This window comes from Hemiscyllium ocellatum, chromosome 19, assembly GCF_020745735.1.
Source record: "Hemiscyllium ocellatum isolate sHemOce1 chromosome 19, sHemOce1.pat.X.cur, whole genome shotgun sequence".
NCBI classification, from domain to species: domain Eukaryota; kingdom Metazoa; phylum Chordata; class Chondrichthyes; order Orectolobiformes; family Hemiscylliidae; genus Hemiscyllium; species Hemiscyllium ocellatum.
In genome coordinates, this window is record NC_083419.1 from 25,867,527 (window position 1) to 25,881,941 (window position 14,415).

At 39.3% G+C, this 14,415-nt stretch overlaps 1 protein-coding gene across 1 annotated transcript in view; it reads right to left on the reverse strand.

Annotated features, from left to right (window-relative positions):
• The window catches only part of ptprq (protein tyrosine phosphatase receptor type Q), a 181,552-nt gene that overhangs the window by 100,095 nt on the left and 67,042 nt on the right, over positions 1–14,415 (reverse strand). The window contains exons 18-23 of the mRNA XM_060840057.1: positions 13,055–13,228; positions 10,013–10,565; positions 9,059–9,220; positions 8,782–8,961; positions 6,123–6,230; positions 2,683–2,964 (exon numbers count right to left, since the gene is read on the reverse strand). Coding sequence (XP_060696040.1) covers positions 2,683–2,964; positions 6,123–6,230; positions 8,782–8,961; positions 9,059–9,220; positions 10,013–10,565; positions 13,055–13,228 — 1,459 coding nt within the window. The remainder of the gene's footprint in view (positions 1–2,682; positions 2,965–6,122; positions 6,231–8,781; positions 8,962–9,058; positions 9,221–10,012; positions 10,566–13,054; positions 13,229–14,415) is intronic.

The following is a 14,415-nucleotide window of genomic DNA, read 5'->3' on the forward strand; positions in this document are numbered from 1 at the left end:
GATTGTATGCAGCTGGACTACAAGAGCAAAAGACAAGATACTGCTCAGTGGAGAACAAAGTTGCATATGTGTCCTGCACCAGAGGAATTAGAAGAGCATTTCAGTGTGGTGACTCGTGGAAAGGTACAACAACATGCTTGACTCTGCGTTAAAGCTCATGGTAAATATCAAGGAGCACAAAAGAATCCAGCAACAACTCAGCATGGATCTCATACCCATTCTCTAAGCATACAGGTGGCCAAGTCCATCAGCACAATGGAATCAGTCACAATGCAATACCTACTGACCAATCTACTTGGGGCAGCACGGTGAATCAGTGGTTAGTACTGATACATCGCAGCACCAGGGACCTGAGATTGATTCCAGCCTCGGGCGACTGTCTGCGTGGAGTTTGCATATTCTCCTTGTGTCTACGTGGATTTCCTCCGGGTGCTCTGGTTTCCTACCACAGATGTTCATGTTAGGTGAATTGTCCTTGCTAAATTGCCCATAGTGATAGGTGCATTAGTAGGGTAATGGGTCTGGGTGGGATACTCTTCGGAGGATTGGTGTGGACTTATTGGGCCGAAGGGCCTATTTCTGAACTGTAGGGAATCTAATCTAATCTTATCAATGTTTTAATTTCAATTGCAGCTCAAGTGGTTTCCACCAGATGACTGAATGCTGAAATACTGAGGCTATGTGGGTCAGATTGCTAGATTGGAAGATCAAGTGGCTACTACTATCACTGTGGATGAAAGCGTACAAAGTAGCCAGCAAGCTGTAACAGAAGTCCAATAATCTGTACTTCAACAGATTATAGTATTATTGAGGCAGAGGCTTAGGAAAATGGTTTTGGCTCCATGGAGCACAGACTTGCAGGTCACTCGCAAAATGACATTTCCTACCCTACCCTCATCAAACTGTTCAAAATCATTATTCATAGGCATTTTCAGGCTCCTTCACTGCACTTCAGCAGGTTTCCATCAGCCCTGTTGCAGCAACTTGTATAATACTGCATAGAAAGAGTAGGACAGGCAAATGAAATGTGGATACGAAGGAATGCACAAATGTAAATAGTTGACATTTATCTAAGGAATTTATTCATTCTTAAATTTGGTTTAGATTGTTTATTTTATGGTGGCTTTTACTCATATTATGGATGCTGTGATGGTCAATATCAGAGGAATGGCAAAATAAGTATGAGAATTTTGGTAAATCAGTAATCAATGTTACAGCTACTGCAGTCACACCTAGATGTAAACTTCATGTTCTCATGGTCAGGAAGGAGCTGTCTAGAATGTGTACTCTCTTCTTCATCCTCCTCACACTTTCTGTAAATTAATTCATGGGCTGTGAACACAACTGGTTAGGTTAGCATTCATTACTCATTCTTAATTGCACTTGGGGCACAAGGTAGTAATCAGCAGGAGGTTTTATTTCTTAAATTGACCTGATGCCATGACTTGATGGGTTTCAGAGTCATTATTAAGGATTTCCAGGGCTACACCTCTCCCAACAACAATAGACTTTGTAGCAGTTAGATAGAATGGATTGGCTTGTTAGTCCTTCTCAGTGAGTGTTTAACAATCACATTGCTCCTGCTTCTCTTCCTTCTCCACCATAGGTTAAGTGGCAGCATTAGTCGTGTGTTGAGCTTCAATGTGGCACCATTGGTTTCAGATCACTGACATTATGTTCTGCATTGCGCTGAAGTAGGGCTTATGCCCGAAACATCGATTCTCCTGCTCCTTTGATGCTGCCTAACCTGCTACGTTTTTCCAGCAACACATTTTTCAGCTCTGATCTCCAGCATCTGCAGTCCTCACTTTCTGCATTGTGCTGACAGCCATTCACCATTTGTTTGCTAATGCCTACACCACTATGTATCTGGCATGACTCACCCCAGAAATGCACATATGCACCAATTTTTAAAATTTCCTATAAGAATTAGAGCACCTCATTGAGATTCCTTGAAGTAATAGATTCAAATCCTACAAATATACTTAACTATCAATCCTTTCACAGGTAACTTCATAATCCCAAATAATGAACATGTTCTGTCAGGACCACCACATTATTATATTAAATTATCAAATTCTGAAGTCATATTCAGAATATAGTTTGTTTAATTTTCATTTTCAAATACTGTGTTAGTAACAATAGCAATCCAGTGCTGGGAAAATTTGAGAAAGTTAGATAGACATGCGAATGTCTTTTGATTTGAATGGAGTGGGAGACATTCCAAGGGTTTACGACATAGAATAGTGTAATGCCACTGGTATTTGGTTGTGGGTTCCATGAAACTACTACTTCAGTGGAACTAATGTACTTATAGGTCACATTAAAGGGTTGACTGCTAAGAACTGTAAAGAAAGCATTGGAATATTTTAAACTGGACAGATTTTGGATAGAATAAATCTGCCAGTTTATTGTTAACTCTTTGTTCTCACGAATAAATGGACGGCAAGTCCCATGTAACTGGTTAGCATTTGGGTGAAACAATTCTCCCAGTTGGGCAAACAGTTAAAAGGAGCTATCAATTTCTACTACAGATGTTTTGTTTAATTAGATCAGAATTGTAATCCAGCTGCAGAAAATATGTATGATGTATTGAGCAAAAGTTCTGGTTTTCCAGCAATGTACTTCAGTTTCTTTTTTTGGCAGAAACCAAAATTCTCAGTATTACAAAACAGTGCTTACCATCATGTTTTGTCACCAAAAGCACAATTGGAGAGGTTTGATTCCCATGGCCATACTTGGTGTATGCTTTAACAGAAACGTTATAGGGAGAAAATTTCTTTAAGTTTTCTAGGTAAATGCTTGTTTCTGAACTGTTCATTGTAAAAGAGTCAGTACAATTGGTGTATGTAACTTCATAGTATGTAATAATTCCATTGGGCTTCTCTGGAGGTGACCAGCTCAAGTATGCAGATGTTTCAGTTACATTTTTGAAGGTTAAGTTTTCAGGTGGTGTTTCTGGTTCTGAAAAGGACAGAAAAGAATGTAATTTGGTTATCTTTGGTTGTTTTGGAAATACTTATAATATTTAATGATGATAAAAAAATGTTTAACTTGCACTATCAAACTAATGCAAGCTTGAAAAATAAATCCAAGGATGGTGCTCAGAAAAAGTGTTGAGTGGAAAGCCAACATGCATCCTGAATATTGAAAGCAGAGTACTATAGGTAGATCTAAGTGATCCCACAGCAGTGGATCAGATCAAAGATCTACAGTCCTACCATAGCCAGTAATGAATAGTGTTAGTCAGCTAAACAACTAACTGGAGGGACAAGTTTGAAAAACCTCCTCATTCTCAATGATTGGAGAGCCCAGCACATCAATGCAATAATCCACAGCCAGAAGATCCAGGTGAATGATCCACCTCAGCATCTCATGAAACCTCTGTACCAAAGATGCTTGCCTTTTTTTAATTTAATCGATGTTTTTCTAATCAATCTATTCGGAGATGTTAATACTCAGCTCTGGAGCAGGAGGGACTTGACCTGGGTCTCTCAGTCTGGAGGTGGGGTGCTCCTATTGAACAACAAGAGCCTTTAAATGTTAGTCTTTAGACAATTCAATTCACTCCCCAGGATATTAAGAAACTGCTTAATTGGATGGAGCAAACAGCTTGAATCCTGATAAAATTCCAATCGTACTATAGAAAACCTAAGCTTCAGTCATGTTCCTAGCAAAGCTCTTCCTGTACTGACATAACACTGGCATCTACATCACAAAGTAGAAAATTGTCAGATATATTCAATTCACAAACAACTGGACATCAGTACTTAGATTTAAATTGAAAAAATGAATTTAAGATGAATAAAATTATTTTCATTTTCACAAAGTTAATGATTAATACTTGGAACAGATTGCACACATAATGGGGATGATAAAATCTTCGGGCAGGGTCTTGTGCTGCTCCCAGAGGCAGGAAACAAGGCAGACTGAGGAACATGACAGCAAGTGAACCTCAACCTCAGATTCCTGACAGAGAGATGCAAGTATCCTGGACATTTATAAGGCAGATCAAACTTTACAATGCCATTTGCTATGCATCTGCACCTCATTAAAGCTCATTAAAAGCCAGCCTTGCCAGAATTATGTTTGTCTTCACAATAAAGTTCTTTGCAAGCAAGTATTATGTGATTTCTGACTGATGCCTTTCTATGGGGAGGTGATAATATTGTGGTAATGTCACCAGACTAGAAATCCAGAACCTTTGGCTACTGTTCTGGGAACCTGGTTTCAAATCTCACCAGGGCAAACAGTGAAATCTGAGTTCACTAAACATCCGGAATAAAAAGCTGGCTTAATAGCAATTGTCATAAGAAACTAATGTGGTTCATTGATGTCCTTTGGGGAAGAACATCTGCTATTTTTACTTGATTTGGCTTACACGTGACAATATGACCCTTACTTACCCTTTGGGAAATTAGCGATAGCCAATAAATGCCAGCTAGTCAGCAATGTCCACGAGAGTCATAGAGTCATACAACGCGGAAACAGACCCTTCGGTTGGGCCAATGGGCTGAGAAGTGGCAGCTGGAGTTTAATTTAGATAAATGTGAGCTGCTGCATTTTGGGAAAGCAAATCTTAGCCGGACTTAGATACTTTATGGTAAGGTCCTAGGGAGTGTTGCTGAACAAAGAGACCTTGGAGCGCACGTTCATAGCTCCTTGAAAGTGGAGTCGCAGGTAGATAGGATAGTGAAGAAGGCATGTGGTATGTTTTCCTTTATAGGTCAGAGCATTGTGTACAGGAGTTGGGAGGTCATGTTGCAGTTGTACAGGACATTGGTTAGGCCACTGTTGGAATATTGCATGCAATTCTGGTCTCCATCCTATCAGAAAGGTGTTGTCAAACTTGAAAGGGTTCAGAAAATATTTACAAGGATGTTGCCAGGGTTAGAGGATTTGAGCTGTAGGGAGAGATTGAATAGGCTAGGGCTGCTTTCCTTGGAGTGTCGGAGGCTGAGTGGTGACCTTATAGAGATCTATAAAATCATGAGGAGCATGGATAGGATAAATAGACAAAGTCTTTTCCTGGGGTAGGGGTGTCCACAAGTAGAGGGCATAGGTTTAGCGTGAGAGGGAGAAGATATAAAAGATACTTAAGGGGCAACTTTTTCACGCAGAGGGTGGTACGTGTATAGAATGAGCTGCCAGAGGAAGTGGTGGAGGCTAGTACAATTGCAACATTCAAAAGGCATCTGGTTGGGTATATAAATAGGAAGGGTTTGGAGGGATATAGGCCAGGTGCTGGCAGGTGGGGCTAGATTGGGTTGGGATATCTGGTTGGCATGGACGAGTTGGACCAAAGGGTCTGTTTCCATGCTGTACATCTCTATGACTCTATATACTAAATTAATCTAGTCCCATTTGCCAATACTTGGCCCCTATCCCTCTAAACTCTTCCTATTCATATATCTATCCAGATGCCTTTTAAATGATGTAATTGTCCCATAAAAGAATTTAAAAATATATAAGAGAGAAACTGAAGTCACTTTGGAAAGTATTCATCTATGCCATGCTATGGGCATGGAGGACTACTGAGGGAGAGTGAAGTATAATAGCGACAGGTCAAGGAAGGGAAGCAGACCGGCAAGGATGGAAGGACCAGAAGGTTCAGTGCAGACATCCAGACTGTGAGCCTGAGTCATACTCATTGCAATGAGTGAATGCTATCCTCGTGCCCTTTACGTGTGATGCCAGGGCCTTCGACCCCACAAGATACTGTGCGGAGCATTTACCTCCCTTGGTCCATTGCAGGATTTGCTAAACCACCCTCACAACCATGTATAATTAACTGAGTAACTGCATAGGAAAAGCTGGCCTGTATCTTCCATGATAGTTACTTACATGCCTAATGCCAAACTGAGCCTGCATAATGGAAAATCTGCTCCCAGAATCACTGAAAAAGCAACTACCTTTCAGTTAAGTAGCTATCAAGACCTTTTGGATGGATGGATCAAGACAGGTCACAGTATGCTTGGAAAATCTGTTTCACAAACCAGTGATGAAAAGGAGGGCATAAGAATAGTTTAAACAAGTTTATAATAATAAGAGAGTTGAGTAAATGATGTAATAACAGAAATAATTGGAAGCTGAAATTTGATTTATTTCAAAACTTTTCTTACCATCTTCAAGAGTTCGTACAAAAATATCATCTTTTTCAGAGACTGAGCTTTCACCTGCAGAGGTTGATGCTGTTACCCTCATTTTATAATCTGTAAATTTTTTTAAACCTATAAATGTAAACAGAAATATCTGAATTTGTGGAAAAGGAGTTAAATTAATTGCAGTCATTTGAGTGGAGATCTGAGGCATGATACCACTCCCATGTTAAAAGTTATACAATGACTTAAGCAATACATGTGGAACATAAAGAGAAATCAGTTGCATGATTCATTTTTAATGTCAGGAGACAGCAGGATGCAGCATCTGCTTTCTCAAAATATTTTAAAACTACTATTGGTCCTTACATTTTGTGGCCTATGCTATCAGCAGTGTTTCAATACAAGATAATCATTGACAATCACAGAACTATCAAGATATCAAATACTCAGTGCTTTCTACAACCAAATTATGTAAGGCTGCGATGTCAGCATGGAAATACCTACTAACTTTATTTTTATAAAGGCTTAATGAATGCTTGCCACACAAATCTGCTATGATCTGGATCACACATGATATTATCTTGGAAGTACAGTTTACAGCTCACAGCTTCAAGCCTCCAGATCACCACACCCTATCAAGCCACTCAAGAAAATAACCCGAAGTATACTTATAAATCAAGGAGACTGATATGTGGTAAGGAATAACATGCTCATTACTTCATCAAAACTGTTCCGAAGCAAAGTCATTGGATCTGAATCATTAAGTTTGTTTCTCTTTTCACAGATGTTGCCAAATTCTAGTAATGTCTGTTTCTTATTCAGATTCAGCATTCACAGTACTTTGTTCACCTACCAACATCAATGTTACCAAGTATCATCCAGCATAATGCTGCTACATCCCTTGTTTACTGCTCAAGGAACTCAGAAACTGATCTGTGTATTTAAAATCTGATTGAAGATTTGTAGCTCGGGTATCCGTTGTTGTGGTTCTGCTCGCCGAGCTGGAAGTTTTTGCTGCAAACGTTTCGTTCCCTGGCTAGGGAACATCATCAGTGCTGTTGGAGCCTCGTGTGAAGCGCCGCTTTGATGTTTTTTCCGGTATTTATATTGGTTTGTTCTTGCCGCTTCCGGGTGTCAGTTTCAGCTGCAGTGATTTGTATGTGGGGTCCAGGTACCCGGACTGACACCCGGAAATGGCAAGAACATCCATCAACAGGCACATCGACCTGGACCCCACATACAAATCACTGTAGCTGAAACTGACACCCGGAAGCGGCAAGAACAAACCAATATAAATACCGGAAGAAACATCAAAGCAGCGCTTCACACGAGGCTCCAACAGCACTGATGATGTTCCCTAGCCAGGGAACGAAACGTTTGCAGCAAAAACTTCCAGCTCGGCGAGCAGAACCATGATCTGTGTATGTTTTTTAACTTACATATTTTTTGGACTCCCATCTCATTTCTAATCTGTGCATATGTGCGTTGTGTTATTATTTCTTCTTCATTCAGTAATAAAATACTCAATAAAATTTGAGTAAATTTACAGCTTTTAAAAGCAGAAATGAATTTGTTCTGGAAGAAATGCATCCAAAAGGGAAGGGATTATTTGTAAATTAATTTTGTTGTGATCGACTGAGGGGGTGAGTGAATGAAGAAGGGGTAGCAGTTCAACCTGCTTCACCAGTGAAACTGAAAACATGGGGCATCTCAATTGGAATCAAAATAAATTGAGGAATCTCACGCACAGTTTGACCGTAACTTTAAACTTGCTGTGCAATTACCATGTAGTCAGTGTGTTGGAACCTCAAAGGAGTCCCAACACACATATTCCAGATTGTGTTTGGTCTCTGACTAGTCAGAGACCAGAAGATTTGCCTCCATAATTACTACTGAGAAATATCCATAATGTCTATGCACGCCAGTGCTGAATGAATGGCTCTTAAGAGAACTCAGCAAACATGGCTGCTTAGCCTACAGAGAAATACCTTAACGAAATAGAACAACTATGGTTTGAATACTTCAACATTTACTTCATCATCTTTAGCTGTCACCTCTCCGAGCAAAAACATCTGTTAATCAGCTTGAGCACAATGAAAGACTGAATGTAAAAGGGCAATGGTGTACATGATATTTGAAGCAATATCTCTCAGAGCTCATGCTTTGTTCGATGCCCCTTCCAGTAAACATGTGATGCTCCCAAGAGTAGAATACATCTTCTTTACTTTTACCTTGGATTGAAAGAGCTTTGGCCACAGATTACCCTCCATGGATTTTAGTGCAGGATGATTTGCAGTTCAGATTTCTAAAGTTTGGAGGAGCCAGTGTTGGATGGTGTGGACAAAGTTAAAAATTACACAACACCAGGTTATAGTCCAACAGGTTTAATTGGAAGCACTCGCTTTTGATGCACTGCTTCTTCATCAGGTGACAACCACCTGAAGAAGCAGCACTTCGAAGGTTAGTGTTTCCAAATAAACCTGTTTGGACTATAACCTGGTGTTGAGTGATTTTTAACAGATTTCTAAATACAGTCCCATTATAGGTATTTTTCAATGAGCTTTTCAATTTGCCCTTAATAAATAATGTCACAAATAGGTTTAATTAGTTCTAAAAAAGTTCTAAAAGCATGACGGTCAACTTTGTGTCTAAGTTACAAACATTTATTTATTTAAAATACCTGTTAGAGTTATGTTGTTACTCATTACAACTTCTTGAAATGCCTCAATTGTGCCTTCCTCCACAGCATAGATAGTGTAATGAGTTATAATGCCATTAGGAATAGCAGGTGGATCCCATAATATCAGAATAGATGTAGAAGTGATATTTTCATATGTTATATTCTGCACTGAACTTGGCACTAAAACCACCAAAGAAAAATGTTTAGTTAACTTCAAAAAATCTGTGACATCACTTTCATTTCTAAAACAAAGATCATGGTTTCTTTGGTAACATACCATATTCTCGTGTCTTTAAGTTAATGTAGGTTGGTGGTCCTTCTCCAACAATAGTGAATGCTGACACTCTGATAATGTAATCAGTATGAGGTACAAGTTCTTTCACAACATATGACAGCTGTTCAGATGTGGGGTCAATGACCTGGAGCCTGCTTTCACTCTCTGCATAAAGTAGAAGAAGAAAACCTTGTCGAATGTAATAATTCTCACAGTGAGTAAAATTCATAGATGGATTGGAAAAACAAAATAAGCTTTTAAAAAGTAAGAAAGAGTCAGCAGGAAGTTAAGAGTCATAGAGTCATAGAGTCATACAGCATAGAAACAGCTCCTTCAGTCCAACTAGCCCATGTTTCCAAACTAAACTAATCCCACCTGCCTATATCCCTCCAAACCTTTCTTATTCATGTGCTTAGTCCAAATGTCTTCTTTTAAACATTGTAACTGTATCTGCATCCACCACATCCTCTGGCAGTTCATTCCACACACTAACCACTCTGTCTGTATAAAAAGTTGCCCCCATGTCCTTTTTGAATCTTTCTCCTCTCACCATAAAAATATGTACCCTAGTTTTGAACTCCCCCACCTATTTACCTTATCTATGCCCCTCATGATGTTATAAACCTCTTATCAGGTCACCCCTCAATCTCCAGTGAAATAAATCCCAGTTTATTCAGCTTATATGAGCTCATTTTAAAATAGAAAAATAACAAAGTTCAAATTGTTATAAACAATGAAATACATTTGTAAAATGTGTTTGTATTCTAACAACCTGGAATAATTTTAATACTTTTTTCTCACTTTAGAAAGAAGAACCTTTGCTTATGCTTTGAAAACATACAATCTTTAAAAATGCTTTGTGACTTTCAAGAGCAAGTGTATATACTAATTACATGGCCATGTCACTAGGTCATCAGCACCTGTTGTCACTACATAATGGAGCAGTGACCTACTTACCAGCAGTGATATTTTGAAGGCCATTAGCCAGAAGCCTCCATTGAGGAAGAAATGGTGAAGCACTTGAAGGCAGAGAAATTCCACCTGCCTTGACAACTGCAGAAAGCGATCTTTTATGCAACACTGATCTCAGCTTGAGAGTCGTGTTGATTGCAGGATGAGATTCAAAGGGCCCCAAGAAACTAGAGGTTGTTGGTTTAGTAAATGATTCAGTGAATCCAGTAGCAGCCATTGAGTGTGCGGTACTAGGCATTGAAGGTTGAGAATAAGTGATTGCATGTGATGTTAGTTGATCAGGCACAGATGCAGTCATGCTTTTTTCATGTACAGTAGTTGTCTCAGGCAAGTCTGAATTAACAGGGGTTAATTCCTTAGCTGGTGAAAAAGTCAGCAAAGTCACTGCAGGTTCTAAAGATGAGGAATCAGATATCAGCTCAGCAGAGCCTTCATCCACGTCTGTAAATATTGCATCAGTTTTTGAAGTCAACGTAGTGGAGACTGTGACCAACATACCAGGAAGTTTTGGTTCAGTAGAGTTTCCCATATTCATATTCTAGAATTTAAAAAAAATCCATGAATATATTTTTCAATAACTTAAATATTTGAACAAATCAAGGTTGTATTGAGTTACCCATTCAGTTGTTTCGTCAGAACATTAGTATCAAATAACTATCAATTATAAATTTAGCTCCTCAATTTCCCTGATTTACTGGATATATATTTATCTTGATTACCTAATTGTGCATGTGATTTCATTTAACTTTGTTTCTACTTAACTGAAACTGATATAGGAAGCAACAGCCAGCAGGATAAATGAAAGAAGGAGGTGGATCCCAGGTGACCACTAGGAGATAAGTACTGTCTTCTTATTTTAACTTCTCACATTTCTTGTTGTCCTTAAACATAGTGGTGTTAAGTTCAAAGTTTTAGATTCTATTGTTGTTATTCCCTATCTCTCTTATTATTTTATGTTATTTAACAGTAATTGCTATGTGTTATGATTTGAGGTTTGTATCTACTCAGCTGACATATCCATCACTGATGTAAAAAACAGTCCACATGTTACATTCATAAACCCAACCACTAAACTGCTGTACAGCATGAAAGTAGCCAAGACTGATGTGCAAAAGACAGGATCATACTGCATAAATAAACACTGGATCAGCATGTTTCTTGGACTTCAAGAAATCCAAACTGCCCATGCCTATGAGATATTAATGAAGGTCTTAAGTGGGTGCACTTGACTTCCCATCACTAAAGTTGCTTCTCTGAAGTCAGCAGAAACTGAAGTACTCACCATGAGAAATAAACACAGTGGCCTGACCACTACAGTAAGCTATGAGTCAGACATCCTTTGGTTTATATTTTACACCATTATCAGAGCTTCCTGCCATGTTGAAAATAGATGAAGAACCCTCAACACTTGAACTCCAGGAGGCTTCATGCCTTTCAAAAAGGACACTTAGTCGGGATAGAATCCCATCTGGATTGCTCAAGCATGAAAAATTTGTTCCATTGTCCCCTTTCATGGGTTTGTCTTTTTCTGCTGGAAGGTAAGCTCTGTTCCACATGAGATGCAGGATGCAAAATTTGCCATACAAAAATAAATGGCAACAAAGAAAATTGCAACAACTACAGAGGCTTCTCACTCCTTGGGGAAGGGATTTGCTTGAATCATATCTCAAACTATATGCAGACTAAGTGTATTTCATTTCCAGTTTTACCTAGCTTTGATGAAAGAGCATTGAGCTGAAATGAATACTGTTTCTTGCTCCACAACTGCTACCTGATTTTCTCAGTGTTGCTAATATTTTTTGTTTTTATAACAGGCCAGAGCTGTGGAAGAGCTGCTGGAAATTCCACAGACATGCCAATAATGGATAATGCATTATGGTCAGTTATAGACAATCCCATTTATGATTTTCATTAAGGCTGTTTCACTGCTCAGGCAGGGAAAGAAACCAGATTGGAAATATTCAAACGGGGGTGAGGAAAGATAGATCTGGATTTAGGAAGCAACAGTAAAGATTCATAAAATATAGACAAGACCAGGTATGTCTGGAGGTTTCAAGCAAGGGGAGAGTCAATTGTGGAGAAAGAAACCAAGCCTAGGAGAGAGAAATCCCAATGATTTCTTTCTGATTTACATAAATTCTTCATTTATTTTTGTCTGAAATCTGTGCCACCGTGTCTGGGCGGCACGGTGGCACAGTGGTTAGCACTGCTGCCTCACAGCGCCTGAGACCCGGGTTCAATTCCCGACTCAGGCGACTGACTGTGTGGAGTTTGCACGTTCTCCCCGTGTCTGCGTGGGTTTCCTCCGGGTGCTCCGGTTTCCTCCCACAGTCCAAAGATGTGCGGGTCAGGTGAATTGGCCATGCTAAATTGCCCGTAGCATTAGATAATGGGGTAAATGTAGGGGTATGGGTGGGTTGCACTTCGGTTGGTCGGTGTGGACTTGTTGGGCCGAAGGGCCTGTTTCCACACTGCATGTAATCTAATCTAATCTATTGTTGTCCAGGATACTTCTCAGAGATGAGCAGTGACTCATCACTATAATTTCTATACTTCTTCTAGTATATGAAGAGGGTATTAAATATGACATGGTAGCCATGTAGCCAGCTAAAATGATAGTTGATCAAGCACATGATGATTTAAACAGCATATTTATTTATAGAAGCCATCTATGTGCCCTCAGAAAATATGTTTTCCCTTTGCCTGACTACAAGTCCCTGGATCTGAAGCTGTAGTGGTGGGAGCCTCCTCAATACTGGAGCCTATTAGCCTGGAATATTTGGGCAGTTGAATATGGGAGTGTTTGTGGTGAGAGCACACAGATGTATTTATAGTGGCTTCTCCAGTTACAGGCTCACCCTCATTCATTACAGGGTTGGGATTTAGGTAGGGTAGAAGTGGAGGGGATCCTGATATGTCTGAAGTGATTAAGAAGAGATTTCTGGGGTGCCTATATGTGATTCCTTCTCTCTTCAAGGTGTCTGCTGGCACTACTCTGTTTCTTTGTGAGACATCCTACATATTTACCATTTCAATGAAGCTGTCAAAGTGGCTGGTTAAGTTACTGGAGCTTCGAGATACAGAACATGGCGTACTGAATGCTGCAGAAGGGGTGCAAGTTTCTATGCTGATTTTTACTTGTTTTTGGATATTTGGATTCCTGGGCAGATTAGTTACAGGAGGCCCCTTGTCCAAGAATTTCTAGCGCAGAAGAACATTTAAAGGTAAATGAGTCACTTTCAATCCAACTAGGGTTCAAAACAAATATTTGGGCTTTTGTTCTGAACAATTGTAGTCCTATCCATCACTGTCTGGCTTTCTGGAATAGAATATTGCCTGGCATATTCACTATTTATTTTTACCATGATAAGCAAAATGAAGCTGAATGGAACAAAAGAGTTACAAATGGTGCTTTGTATATGCACATGTTGGAAGATAAGACAGCTTAATGTTGGTATTTGCCCTTACTTCAATAAATGTAGGCTCTGTTTGCCTTTAAAGAGAAGCTGAAGAAATAAACATGCAAAAGATATGAATATCCAATTAAGGTTACTACAAGTCTTTGTTAGAATTCACCCTTTAATAACATCCACTCCTTACACAGCTCCCCCCCCCCCCACCCCCCCCCAATACACACAGGTCATTGAGCAGTATAATTTTGACTGTATAATAGCCGGATATTCAGATTGTTTAAGATATCAGCTTGACTTGATCAAGAAGGAATGCACAGAATACTGAATTTGTAAATCAATGACAGCTTTTTTCCAATGTTTTCCTTTCTAACCCTCCTATCCAGTCCAACTTTCCTAGCTTACCATTCAAACGATTTTTTCTATTAAATAATTTGTTGAATATTCATATTGTAATCATTTCTCAAGTTTAATTTGAAATTCCAATTTCAAGGAACTGTTGCTAAGGTATTCTATGACTGCTCTAACCTACCACCCCTCTGATTATTATTTCAATTAAGCCTAATGAGTTCTTGGGCTATAGAATCATAGGAAGTTACAGTACAGAGGAGGCGATTGACTCACTGCTTCTTTATGCTGTCAAAATTGTTTACAATCGCAATAATCTGTTTTGACCCACCCATGTCAATGCAATGGTTAAGAAAGCACAATAATGTCTCTACTTTTTCAGAGGCTAAGGAAATTCAGCATGTCCACAGGTCTTTTACCAATTTTTATAGATGTATCCTACCTAGATGCATCACAGTGTGGTATGGCAACTGCTGTTCCTAAGATCGCAAGAAACTAGAGTCATGAACACAGTCCAGTCTATGACACAAACCAGCCTCCCATCCATTAATTCCATCCATACTTCTCACTGCCTCGGGAAAACAACCAACATAATCAAAGACCCCGCCCACCTTGGTTATACTCTCTTCC